Raw genomic sequence first — 13,965 nt, 5'->3', positions numbered from 1 at the left:
CTCCTCCTCCAGCCACCTCCTTGGGAGAGAAAAAACGATAGTCCATGCTGTCTCTGTGCATCATCAGCATCCATAGCCAAATCACTGTTACTGGCTAAATTGTAGGTTTTCTTTTATTTTTCCTATTTTTATATGTTGTTTCCCGTTTCATAATTAGTTCTTTCAGGCTCTACTTGTATTTTCTTTGAATGTCACTATGTCAGTACGAGGTGATCATTTTAAATTATTAAATAATAATAATGTTAAACTTAATTTAAGAACAAAAAAATGAAAAGAAAAGCGGACTTTCAGGCTTCGGCCACGAACCCGATCGATGAGGGGCAAGCTCTGGAAAAAACAGTTATTGTTCAGAGTACATGGCTTCTGGGCCCAAGTCCATGCCATTCAGGCCCACTTATTACCCACGTTCAAATGTCCCCGTGAAATGATCGAAATTTAAAATTGCGGAGGCCCTAAAGCAGGTGACCGATGTTAAAATTCGCCCTACCTGCCAAGATCACCGTTTGCCCCAAAAGATGGGAACTAGGAAGTAGCGTTGTACCCTTCGATACAAATACTTTCACGTAAATTGAGATGATTTTTTATTTTATATGCCTACTTCCGCACCATATTTAGTTAGGACCCGCGGTGGCTCAGTAATTTTTAAGTATTCTCGTTGCTGAATATACCTTTTCAAACCAAATTATTGTTTAAAATTAAATTGCATGATATTGATCCACGTTTTTAAGTAGTTTGTCATAGTCAGAATTAGAGTAAATACATCACTGAACATCGAGCCAGCATGTTCATTGGTTGGGTCTAACAATAGTCAGATGAAACATAAATTGATTTTATTATATAAATCAGCTTGATGTTATTCTTCATGCGGTTGCACATTTTAAAATGTGTCTTAATTATAAGATTTTATTTATGATCTATAAATGAAGTCTTATAATTAAGACTGGAAGTAGTATCATATTCATACTCTGTTAATTGCTGGCCAAAAAAATCTCATACTCTACGAACAATAGAGTTGATTTATTGTGAAATCAATCACGAGGCTTTTTTTTTTGGCCAACAGTGACGAGGCTTATAATTTGTATGAATTGTATAATTTAATGAATATGGATAAGTCTTATATATTTTATATGGATGGATCCATCTTGCGTGCGTGCATGAATGAAACACTGAAAGCGTGAAGGTAAAAGGGAAGCACTTATATTTACTAATATTAATATACTGATTCCTATCTTCAGAGCTTGGTAATTAATCTAAAAATATTAAAAAGATTAGTCAAATTGATTATTTATCACAAATTTTGAAATTTATATTGATCCCATAAACTATCATTTTTAATCAGATATATTAGGTGATTTTAGTGATATTTTGAAAAAAAAATAGAAACAAAATGTAAATCGAGGCTTAATTCAGTAAGCGGAGGTTCCGCTTTTCGTCGCCAAAATTTCCGTTCAGGTTAAAAACAGAAAAGCGCGTGATCCTCCGCTCGCCGCTTGGCAACGTTCGTTTAAAATACGAATGAACACTATTCTCATTTAAAAAAAAAAAAAAGAAATACTAATAGAAAGGGCGCAAGATTGTTTCTGGCATAAAAAAAAAGGGCGCAAGATGGTGAGTTTTGAGTTTTGACACTATTTTTCAGCAGCGGACATTTCAACTCATCAAAATTTATGCGTCTTTTTGTCCTTTGACCGGGGGAAATTTATAAATCAACTTCCACACACACATTCATGCTCTTAATTTCTTCGTGCTAAAATCCCCAGATCGAACCGTGGCAGCGGGAGAGGAGGGATTCTTCCTTTTTAAGCTCAGCTTGACTGCCCTGTTCGTATGTGAAATTGCAGGGCCCGCAAGGCGGGTGAGAGAGACAGGGAACGCTCCCTCACTCTAAACTTCGAAGAAATGTTTCAACCCAGCAAACAGGTGAATTCCTTCCTCTGCATGCCTCTTCTTTTTCATAATATCTCTTATCTGGTATCTTTGAACTGCTCCGGTCTTTCCTGTGCGGCGTGGTCCTGCAACTTCAAATTATTGTTTTCCGTCTTCTTTTTGCCGCATTTGTCACCCATCCCATTTTACAGTTCATGCTTCTTTTTACCCTGTCAGAAATGAAAGAAATCCCCAATTCTTCGAACATGAGCGTTCGTTGTCAGTTGTTTCTTCTGCGTTTGTTAATTGATCTTTCATTTTTAATTTCAGTTTACTTTAGTCTTTCAGTACTCAATTTGGGGTTCCCTCCTTTGGTACCATATAACAAAACAAGGACATAAAGTCATATACATTATGGATAGACTAGGATGATTAGCATTTCCGCAAATATGTGAGAGAGAGCCCTTACCATAAATTTTTGTATGACTTATTGATTTCGCGTGTTTTGGATCGCATTATAATGATCTGATAGGCGTAAAAGATTTTTGGTCATGTTCTTATTGACAGCATCAAAACGAGTTGGCACTATATGCTGCGTAAATGTAATCCCGCGGGTCACTGTGATATGCTCCAATATTTATATTGGTTGTCACTTATGATTTATCATCTATTTTCATCGCCACATATACATATTTTCATATACCAACATATTTGTTTTTGTTTTCTGTCAACCTTCTCTGCTAATATTTAATATACACAAACACCCCGGTTTCACTCTCGGTAGAGATTACCTGATAGAATTTGATCTAGTGGCCTTATATAGTGCTGATCTTTCGGCGGAGCAAAATTTCATCGCTCTGTACTTGTGTATCCAATGAAAGAAAGGAAAGAGCAGGGAAGAAGTTAACTTTCCTGTTTATGTAAGACGTTGTCCGACCATTTATGGTTTAGTGTCTCTTCTAGTCTTTATTTGGATACTTGACAAATGCTTATTCATTGAGATGGATGGACAGCCTGTTTCGTCAGCCTTGGTGCCCGTAGATGCAAATGAAACCTATATAGATGCGCAGGGCAATGTGCAAAGTGGTGGATTTATACAGGCAGGGTCCATAATCCGAAATTCCCAGGTTGGAATTTTTATTTTTATTTTTTATTTTTCAAACATTTTGTGCTGTTGAATCTATCAGTAGGAATGGATTTCTTTTGTCTTACAATAATTGTTTGTTACTCAATTGGCTTCATTTTGCTTTATGCCAGGTATGCATGCCTATCAGATCTCTTGATTTTAGTTGAGTGACGATGGGTAATACAAACTTACCACACATTATGCAATGCTTGCAGAAACTTCAAGATGGTTTACAAGTGTTAGGGATGAAAATTAAGCAGCATGAGGATAACCTAAATCTTCTGAATACTCAGAAGACTAAACTAGACGATTCCATTCTTGGTTTGCAAGGTACATCCAAAATTACCTTTGAAGGCATTTTCTATCTTTGTTTGACACTCTGATAATGGATAAGGCAATCTAAATGGATGAGATGCCAGGTATCATGAGCACTCTAACTTGTGTACAGAGTGAGTTGGAGTCCGTGAATTTATGATAATGGCATCTCTATGGTTTGAGGTACCACCCAGAATAGCAGCATCCTATGTCTCCCTGCAATATTGGATGCCTTTAGGTTTCTTGTGTAGTAGATTGCCGAATGCATGCATCTTGACATCCATGATACTATGATAAAGATGATGGTGTAACAAATGGCTCCCAAATGTTATTTGTTAAAAAAGCGTTGCAATGAACTTTCCTCCCCCCCCCCCCCCAAAAAAAAAATTAATGAAGAGCTAGTTTCACGTGTGTGTGTGTGTGTGTTATTTACCCTCTTAATAGATATCTTTGAGAAATATAAGTCATCGAGCATGCCCAAGAATTGCAAAACGGACAATCTGCAGCCAACAAGTGAGGAGGCAATAAATGAGCAGATATTGCAACATGAAAAATCTGCTGCTGGTTTATTGTGCCATCTGAAAACTCATCATGGAACTCAGGCATCTAATCTTTCATGGACAAAGGATATTGTGGGTATTGTTGCTACCCTGGGGAAAGTTGAGGATGATAACCTTAGTAGGTACGTTTGGTCTACATGCTAACCTTCTGGTTTGTGAAACAGCTAACATATTCAAAACCTCCTGTTTCGAAATATGTAAGCATGCATGCAGGTGCTTTACTATACCTACTTGGAATGCAGGCTTTTCTCAGAGTATCTAGGAGTAGAGACCATGCTGGCAATTGTCTGTAGGACTTATGAAGGAGCTAAAGCTCTTGAAATTTATAACAGCGATGGCTGCATAGACAAGAGCTCTGGTCTTCATGGACTAGGCGCCTCAATTGGAAGGGCCTTGAATGGTCGTTTTATAGTGATGTGTCTGGAATCTCTCAGGCATGACTTCGTGATCTCGTATTTAGTCTTTAATTGGTGAAATGGATCAATGAATTTCCCAAATACTGTTCTGATTTTTTTTCCCCTTCTTCTGTAGGCCATATGCTGGTAAATTTGTACTTGATGACCCACAGAAAAGGCTGGACATTTTAAACCCAAGACTACCCAATGGGGAGTGTCCAGCTGGGTTTCTCGGCTTTGCTGTAAATATGATAAATATAGACGGCTCGAACTTATTTTGTGTAACGCCCAGTGGATATGGTCTCAGAGAAACTCTGTTTCATAATCTTTTTTCACGTTTGCAAGTATATCAGACAAGGGCGGAAATGATGAAAGCGCTTCCTTGCATAAGTGATGGGGCTGTTTCTTTAGATGGAGGAATGATTAGGACAAATGGTGTGTTTTCCTTGGGCAACAGGTAAGGGGATGAATGCGAAATTTTAGTTTATGCATCATAAATCAAAATTCTTTGTTCTTTCGTTCACATATGTGACTACTTATGCTTGTATTATGCCACCCCACTGATTGAACTTGCCATAATAGTCATGGTTCACTTCTCTGAGATATCTAACTAAATGAAGAAGACAAACATTTCGTTAAAACAAGAAAACCATCCTGTAATGCTGAATTTCTCTAACTGAAACGCATCGAAAGCCCCATAAGCCAGATAATGAAGCAAAGCCAGCTGGAGGGGAAAAAAAAAACAGAGAGAGAAGAGAAGGTAAGTCTACTTTGCATATGCTGTCTTTTGTTCTGTTTGTTTTTCCCCCTTTTAGTTTCTATCTTGTATATATTTGCCCTCAAATGTTATAAATTATAATCATAATATCCCCCTTGAATAGTAAATATTAATTTTGGATTTTTTGGGTACTTTTTGACAATTTCAGAAAGGAATTTTTATTTTTTTAAAGTTGAAAGTGCTTCCTGCCAAATATCTTCTATGTTATATGGTTCAAGCTGTGGCTCTGATAACTACTGTAGCTCACAAGAACAAAAGTTGCAAAAAAATGTCTTCTAAGTGCTAAAAATTTCAATGGATCGTCTATATTACTGATGTTAAATACTGAAGAAAATGCATCTACCAATGTTGTCAGCCAACATTGCACCTCGATGCATAAGAGTTGGACGTGGTAAATTGGTCCTGTATGTTCTTCCTTTAATATCTGATTTCTGTGTTTTCTGACCGGAATTTGTTTTCAGTTCTTCAAACCAGTTAAAAAATATTCCACGCTAAGCTTGATTCTTGTGGCTTCATAATGCTGTTTGTCTTGAAGAATGAAATCATTGAATACTTATGTCCAATAAAGTTATATTGAGCTATTGAAAATAGTTGCCAGTTCAAAATAATCATAACTCACCAGTTTTTCTTCTTTTATTTTTGTGTGGCCTGTTTTTCCATGATGTTAGGGAAGACGTGGATGTGAAGTTCCCCAGCCCAGTGGAGTTTGATAGCTACAATGAAATTGAGAGGCAAATGAGGGTTTTGAAAGGGGAGAAGGACAAGATTTTGGGGGACATAAAAAGGGAACAAAGTTTGATGGACGCAGCGAAGTTCAGTTTCAATAAAAAGAAGAATGAGTTTCTGAAGTTTTTAGCAGAAAGTTCATCATATGCAACTCAGGTAAATGCCTCCGTGATGCCTCTCAACTGAATGTATGAATAGACTTATTCTGTCTGGAAATCGCAATCCGTATACTACTTGGTCGCGTATGAGATGTTATATGTTGCAAAGGAAAATAAATGAAAATGAAATATAAATTTACTCAATTTTTGATGCTTAAATATTATCAAAATTGTGGTTGGGTTCAAACAACATAAGTTAGTGAACTTCTTTTCGAAGTTCTTCTCTCGTTTGTTTCTTTTTGCTAAAGCGCATTCTAAATTGCTTACCGTTGGGATCTTAAGATGCTTGGCTTATCAAACCCTGCAAAGGGGATATCAATAATTAACGAGAATATTCTGAATCGGAAATGTATGGATGTTCCAACTCTGCTACGTGGTTCTTAATGATAATCAACGAGATTTTCTTACTGGAAAGTGGAAACTCAATGACGACTGGAAAGGTTAAGCCAAGTCATATTTGTTATCACATCATCTACTTGAAAGTATGCATCACTCGAGTGATGAGATATGGAGCCTGTGTGTAGTGGCTCAGTTTGCAGTGAGCTTATGCTCAGATTTAGCAAAATTGGTGCAGCCATCCTAATAACCTCTGGATAAGCTTGAAGCCATGATTCGCCGGAAGCATGTCTTGGGAATTATTTTAGGCTTTTAGCACAAAACTATGTAGGCAAGCTGAGATGAGATACTTATTTTGCATCACCTTCGATTTGTACTGTTGTCGGGCTCGAGTGTCATGGATGTGAATTTCATTATTATTATTTTTTTGCCAGCGTGAATTTCATTAATTACATTAGCGAAATATAATCATTATTATATGTTAAAGTGAATTATGTGGTGCTATTATTTAAGCCAGTATGGTACTCATCATCTATTATTTATTGGGCTGGACGTTTTGCTCTAACTCAACCCAACCCACAACTAAATAACTTCCATATTATTTACTCAAAATAATAAAAGAGACACTAACAGGGGTTGGGTATAGTAAAAGGGGTTAGTCTCCCACAACGTGGTGAACTAAGGTTCGAATTTCTGTTGGGAGAGTTGTCCACATTTAGCGCCCAACAGTATCTCGAATAGGATTGTCTTCAATAAAAAAATATCTATGTTTTATCAAAAAATAATAAAAGAGACTACTTCTGTTTTTTTTTTTTAGGGGGGAGCAAAACGTCCTGCCAATTCAGTTGACCCGGAGGGGGGGCTGAGAAAATTAATTAAACAAAAAGATTTCTTTTATCAAGCGTTCCTCATAATATAGTAAAGAAAGATTTTAAATATTCCTCCGGTCTTTAATATATGACTCAATTCTTAAATTAGTTTTGGTCTTAAATATAAGACCCATTTATCATATTTATCAATTTTCTCTAAATTACCCCTATAGATACTCTCTCAACCATAATCAAATAAAAGAGGGAGATGAAATATTAAGAAAGATGATTGTGGTGTTTTAGGAAAAATGTTTCATATTTCTTATAATTAACTAACTTATCTAACTTCTCTAATCTAATCAAATTATTTAAATTGGTCTTATATTAAGGACCGGAGGAGTACTTATTAGATGAGATTTTCACGTTTAGTACTTAAATGAAATGGGATTGTTCTTGGCAAAAAAAGAGAATGTGTTTCTACTCCTCCGGTCCTTAATATAAGACCCATTTAACTAATTTGATTAGATTAAGGAAGTTAGGTAAGTTAGTTAATTATAAGAAAAGTGACACATTTTTCCTAAAACATCATAATCATCTTTCTTAATACCCCCTCTCCCTCTTCCACTTGATTATGGTTGAGAGAGCATCCATAAGGGTAATTTAGAGAAAACTGATAAATATGAGAAATGGGTCTTATATTTAGGACCAAAATCAACTCAACAATTGGGTCCTATATTAAGGACCGGAGGAGTATTATTTTTTTGCCAGGAAAGAGAGTGTGAGTTGTGTGATAATAATAGGAATATTCATGGCCGAGATACAGAATAGAAATATTCGTTTAAAAATAAAATAAAATAGCACAGAATAATGGGATGCTAATTATAACTATGGGAAAACGCGATATCTGGATCAGTTTTGCAATTAATCTCTAAGGGGGAAAAAAATTCTCGTAGTTTTCATCGAATGCAATTATAATAATTTAAATGTTACAATCTGATTCCTTTTTTTAATCCCAAGAATTTGGTTCATACTTTGATAAACTATTAATTTATATCAATCAAATTTTGATAATTAAACCTCTACAATCTTTCATGGAACGGCATGAATCAAATTTAAGTAGAATACATAAAATGTCAGCCCATAAAAGAAATGAAATTAGAAGGGTTCAGGAAAAATGATGTGGGGAGACTGAAATTTTGTTTTTATTATTTAAATTAATAAAATATAGCATAGAATGAAAATCATTTTCCGACAATAATGATAGTATTTCGATTAAAAATTAAATTGGGCCGTTGAGGCAGTGTTAGCATGGTAAAAAAATAAGAGGGTGTTTGGGTATTATGAAAAGTGTTTTTTAAACAAATGGAGATAATCTTCTCTAGATATTTACTTCATGTCTTAAAAGTACTTTTAAGCTGATGAGCGTTATTCCTGGAAACTGGGATTTACATATTTTGCCAAAAAAGGGATTTATTTACATATACTCTTGTTTTCACGCGTTCCATATTTTTCCATCTCTGTCTTCTTCTTTTTGTGTCTTCTTCTTTTTCTTTTTGTGTCTTTTTTTTTTTGGCCAACCACCTCTGTCGTCTTCTAATTAAGTCTAATGCATTCGTTGGTCGCGTCGGGGTTTCTATTACATTGTCTTTACAAAAAATATCTTACTTTTATCCTGGAGATTCTGTTTCGCGGACTTCCAGCGGGGCGGAGATATTTTGGCGCGCTTCACATTCTCTTCTTCAAGCTTAATCCCAACTCAACTTTGCCGAATGCTCTCTACTCACATGGCCGCTGTGCTTAGATCCAAACTTTCCAAGGAAACGGCCTCTCAATTCAGATACTATGTATTCAACTATATGCATGCTAGTCGTATTGTAAATTCTCACTTTACGCACCGAACAAAGAGGGATGAGCACTTCATAATCACTCCTTATCAGTTCACTTCGTCCAAGCCCGTCTTTCACTTTGAAAAAAACGGCACTCATATTGTAGAGGGTCGCAGAACGAACCAAAATCCCAGTAATATTTCTCATAGAAAAATGAGTGAGAAATGGAGTTGCAGGTCTTATTTTACTGTTAACTGCGATGGAGAGCCACCAGTACTGTGGTCTGGGGACGGCGTTAACATTCGGATGGACAATTCGAACTTCAATATGGTTCGTGGCGACAGCGGAGGTGATGGTAGTCTCGGTTCAGGAACTGATTCTGGCTCGAATTCTGAGGACGAGTTCTCTGGTGGATCCAGTTTGGGGAGTAATATTCCAACGCCAAAGAAAATTTGCGAAGGACTCGATAAATTTGTAATTGGGCAGGAGAGGGCTAAGAAGGTGATTCTTTCCTCAGTTCCGTTTCAATTAGTCTGCATTGCAACCCACACGGGGATCCGTTTGTGCTGGACACAGACGTATTAGATACGATACAGTTCTCCAAATTTATATTGAAAGGATGCATATTTTGTCTATGCCGTGGTTTCTATCACGTATTCAATGTCGGTGTCGATGCTTTTAGTAAACCGTACTCTGCCATTTTGAATATTTAGTTATTTGCATGAAGGTCTTACTTTTATGCTTGAGAATGTCAGCTATTGGTGATATTTGATTATTATTATTATTATTCACGGGGCGTTAGTGGAGTTACTGTTGGTTATTTATAAAGTGGCAATACTATGTCAGTTAGAAGTGACCGTGTGGGGCAACATCTGGTGGATTATGTGATCGTTTTGGAGAATGTTAAGTTGTATGTCCAATGAATGCTTCTGTCAGTATATTCCCTTGGCGATGATTCCTCTATAAACTATAATGTTGATGTAAACGGGACGATGAACTCCTTTTCCCAGAATTTTTCTCAGTTTTCTTAATTATATATGCCTTAAATGCAGGTACTTTCCGTGGCAGCTTACAACCACTACAAGAGAATTTTTCATGAATCGTCTCAAAAGCAGTTAGTATATTATTTCACTGTGCTACCTTTTCTTTCATTTTTCCCACTTGTTCTTTCTCCACATGCTGTCTTGGGTCGCATGTTAAACAACAATCTTTCTATTGTGTTGGCCTTGTTGGTAACGTGTAGAAATTGCTTTTGACATGCTCTTCTTACTATCTGAAATGTTAGGCCTGCAGGAGATTCAAGTACCAATAAGGCTGATGCTATTGATGAAGAAAGAGTTGAACTTGAGAAAAGCAATATTCTTCTAATGGGGCCAACGGGTTCAGGTAATTCAAATTTTACTTTTCTCAGCAAATGTAAGTGTTTCTATAGCTGGGGTTGTGTATTATATTTTTCATCATATAATAGAACGTTAAAATCACGTTTTAATTCAAAAGAGATGAAAAACGTTCGAGCTGAGTTGTTTTCCACCTTCTTTTCGTTTGTTAATCATGGGTGTCTTGTTACTCCTGGTTACTAGTCTAACTTGATTATCTACACCATTTCAAGGACAGGGAAGACATTACTTGCCAAAACTTTGGCCCGGTTTGTGAATGTTCCCTTTGTTATCGCTGATGCAACTACAATAACTCAGGCAAGTATTCTTTACTTCTGTTTAATGAGAATTTTTGATCCCCTCAAGGAGAGAGAGAAAGAAAGCATTTTCTGTCTTCTTGTGGAGGTTTTTAATCATTGACTATAAAAGAAGCACATAGGCCCCAATGAACCTTATAGCACTGCTTCCCCTTTTGAGGATAGAGCAGAGGGTGAGGATTGCTTTAACTTTACTTTTCAACAAAAGGATTATGCTCATATTTATGTGATCCTATAGTATCATGTACAAAAAAATCATCCACATAATAAATGCAAACAGATTGTTACGATCTGAAATATTTGTCATGAAAAGTTTGTCTCATCAAATGCAAAAAGGCCTGACTGTAAGTTGGGTGTGTTAACATTTATTTATTTGGTCATAAATACTATTTCCTTTTCTCTTATTTAATTTTCTGCCATGTTATTTTGACATATTTGCGTGGACATTATTATCCCTCTATTTTTTTAATGGAAGTTACAAATATGAAGAAATCATTTTTGGTATATGATAGCCCCAACGCCGTGTTGTTGCAGGCAGGATATGTTGGGGAAGATGTCGAGTCCATTTTAAGCAAGCTCCTTATGGTAAATATTCTGACCTTTGTTATTTGAATACAGCATGCTTGCTTCTCAGTTCTTTCTGAGGAGAAAGTGGAGCTTGACATGTCTAGAAGCATAGGAGAACGTTCTTTTGCTGATATTATTACCAGTATTTGATACTGGGTTATTCATAGCATTACCATACCCTCCCTATTCATTGCGGGGTGGTTATTTGTCAGCACGGGTTTAGCTTACGATGTATTTATTCGTCTTTGCTTATTTCTGAACCATAGTCTGCGGTATTATTAACTGTAGTCCCTTTTAAGTATAAATTAGAGCTGTTTTTCCTTTCTTTTTGTTGCGTTTTCATTTTATGGATGGCAGTAACATTAGGTCAAATTACTTTCAGGTTGCTGACTACAATGTGGAAGCTGCCCAGCAGGGCATTGTTTACATTGATGAAGTTGACAAGATCACTAGAAAGGTTTCACCATGTCATGTCTTCCCCCCATTTTCCTTTTCTCTGATTAATTTAAACCATTTCTTTCTGTTGTTTTCCCTTCTTCAATTGTCTATTTTCTAGGCTGAGAGCATTAATATCAGTAGAGATGTCTCTGGGGAAGGTGTTCAGCAAGCTTTATTGAAAATGCTTGAGGGAACAGTAAGTGCATTTCTCGCTGATTTGGAAAATTTCTGTCATATTCTTTCCTTTCCATTTTTTTTTTATGTCAGTTTAATTTATTGTGTATTGATCTGTTACCTAGGTTGTCAATGTTCCTGAGAAGGGGGCTCGTAAGCATCCTAGAGGTGACAATGTTCAGGTATATGGGCATTAGCCTTTGTTTTTAAAATTAGAATTTTCTTTAGACACTTGTACAGATAATTATGTATGTTTAGGGCACATGTACGTGCTTGCCATCATTTTGTTGTATATGGTTCAGTGCTTGACAAATTTTTCTTTGTTGATCTATCATTTTTGTCCCAGTTTGTTTATTTACATGTGATTTTATTTCGGCATTTATTTCATATTGAAGGTATTGGCTCATCGTTTGTTTTTGGTGAATTTGTTCACTCATCTTTGTTCCTTCACAGATTGATACAAAGAATATACTTTTCATTTGTGGAGGAGCTTTTGTTGACCTGGAGAAAACAATCTCAGAAAGGTTGCACAAACCCTGGAAATTAATTAGTTTTATACTTACAGTGAGAATAAAATGAAGTGTGAAGCCTCCTTTTAGTCCCATGCAGGCGCCAAGATTCGTCTATTGGATTTGGGGCACCTGTACGTGCAAATATGAGAATAGGTGGTGTCACTGATGCTGCTGTTACTTCATCATTATTGGAAACCGTAAGTTAACATCATATATATGACAGACCTAATTCCTTTGAAAAATGGTTTTTACTACTGCTAGCTTTGATTTGTCAGATATTTGGATGATTGAAATTGTTGTATTTGGCAGGTTGAAAGTAGTGATCTTATTGCATACGGTTTAATACCAGAATTTGTTGGGAGATTCCCTGTCCTCGTCAGTTTGTCATCTTTAACAGAAAATCAACTCATTCAGGTAGGCTATATCCAGGTGCCTCATGTTACTCAGGCTGTCCACGCTGATGTACCTGTAAATGTCTTCTGATTTCCAGAAGTTAACGACATTATTCGCTTAATTTGTATTCTTAGAAGTGAATTCTTTCAATATTTTAAATCCCCCCCCCCAAAAAAAACCCAAAAAAAAGCATCATCTGCATGTGTTTAATCGCAATTATATAATGCTCTATAGGTCCTCACAAAGCCAAAAAATGCCCTTGGGAAGCAATACAAGAAGATGTTCCAAATGAATGGTGTAAGTTTTTTTTTTTTTTTTTTTTGTGAGCCTTGACTTATCCGCAGATGATATGGAGAACACATGTTCCGTCTGCATATCTTATTGTTCATATCAAGGATCTTTTTTGCTTGTTCATGTTAATTTTATGGATGGGGTAATTGACGTATCATTTGAAAAATTTAATGCTGATAGAATCTCTTCAGCTGAAAATTCCTATTTTATTTCCAGGTAAAACTGTATTTCACAGAAAAGGCCTTAAGATCAATTGCCAGAAAAGCAATATCTAAAAATACCGGTGCTCGAGGCTTGCGGTCAATATTGGAGAAAGTATTAGTAGATGCCATGTATGAGGTATGCGATTTCAATTTTAATTTTAAATCGTATCTTAATGTTCATGTACACCGTGGAGTGTAGATATTGCATACAGGATCGGAGTGGGTGGGTATTGTAGACAACTTGATAATAAAACTATCATTTAGATTATGAATCTCTGTTTGGCAAAAAGATGGCTATGAATCTCGGTGTTTTTTTTTTTTTTTTTGGCCCCTCCTGAATTTTTCTGCAGATTCCTGATACCAGAGCAGGTGATGATGTTGTAGATGCTGTTGTTGTTGATGAAGAGGCTGTTGGAAGTGGGGCCAAAATCCTCTATGGTAAGGGTGCATTGGATCGATATCTTTCAGAACACAGACATAATCCAGAGGTATGCATTGTTTGGTATACCAAAACTGTTATTTTCCCCCTTAATCCCTTGATGTGGGAATTAGCGTGGCCGAACACTTGAGATTTATTTTGAATTGGTGCTTCCATTATGATCTCAGTACGCGCATGTGCCTTAATAATAAGTGCTTCGTTGTTTCTTCGGTCTTAATTCTTGTTTTTACTTTACCAACACTAAAAACTTACTAATGCCTACTTCTGCATGTATGTAACAGGCCATGGAAAGTTTAGGTGGAGGTAATGGAGAGGCAGAACTTCCTTCCATAGTCGCCAGCATGTAACATGTCTTGAAGC

At 36.3% G+C, this 13,965-nt stretch overlaps 2 protein-coding genes across 5 annotated transcripts; both read left to right on the top strand.

Moving 5' to 3' along the window:
* Nucleotides 1-1,705: 1,705 nt before the first annotated feature.
* Nucleotides 1,706-6,083, top strand: LOC114746695 (protein DEFECTIVE IN MERISTEM SILENCING 3-like). Of its 4 annotated transcripts, XM_028934958.1 has the most exons (8): nt 1,706-1,920; nt 2,880-2,993; nt 3,208-3,322; nt 3,752-3,989; nt 4,110-4,301; nt 4,399-4,719; nt 4,956-5,022; nt 5,709-5,837. In XM_028934958.1, the coding sequence occupies exons 1-8, from the start codon at nt 1,900-1,902 to the stop codon at nt 5,748-5,750; spliced, it is 1,110 nt and encodes a 369-aa protein (XP_028790791.1). In that variant the 5' UTR covers nt 1,706-1,899; the 3' UTR covers nt 5,751-5,837. The 4 variants fall into 4 exon arrangements, with proteins under 4 accessions (XP_028790791.1, XP_028790789.1, XP_028790790.1 ...); XM_028934956.1 differs by lacking the exon at nt 4,956-5,022 and having other exon boundaries at nt 1,709-1,920; nt 5,709-6,083; XM_028934957.1 differs by lacking the exon at nt 4,956-5,022 and having other exon boundaries at nt 1,709-1,920; nt 2,651-2,993; nt 5,709-6,083.
* A 2,665-nt stretch (nt 6,084-8,748) lies between these two features.
* On the top strand, nt 8,749-13,952 carry LOC114746638 (CLP protease regulatory subunit CLPX1, mitochondrial). The gene is made up of 15 exons (XM_028934869.1): nt 8,749-9,396; nt 9,948-10,009; nt 10,181-10,281; nt 10,510-10,589; nt 11,123-11,173; nt 11,538-11,612; nt 11,712-11,789; nt 11,893-11,949; nt 12,221-12,291; nt 12,377-12,476; nt 12,589-12,693; nt 12,907-12,969; nt 13,180-13,302; nt 13,517-13,654; nt 13,887-13,952. Exons 1-15 carry the CDS (start codon nt 8,839-8,841, stop codon nt 13,950-13,952), a joined length of 1,728 nt encoding a protein of 575 aa, XP_028790702.1. The 5' UTR covers nt 8,749-8,838.
* The last annotated feature ends 13 nt before the right edge of the window (nt 13,953-13,965 follow it).

The sequence above is a fragment of the Neltuma alba genome, unplaced genomic scaffold (assembly GCF_004799145.2).
Source record: "Neltuma alba isolate B1F8T4 unplaced genomic scaffold, ASM479914v2 tig00005084_pilon, whole genome shotgun sequence".
Classification (NCBI taxonomy): Eukaryota; Viridiplantae; Streptophyta; class Magnoliopsida; order Fabales; family Fabaceae; genus Neltuma; species Neltuma alba.
The sequence above is the reverse complement of the archived record's forward strand: the minus strand, read 5'-3'. Positions and strand labels throughout refer to the sequence as shown.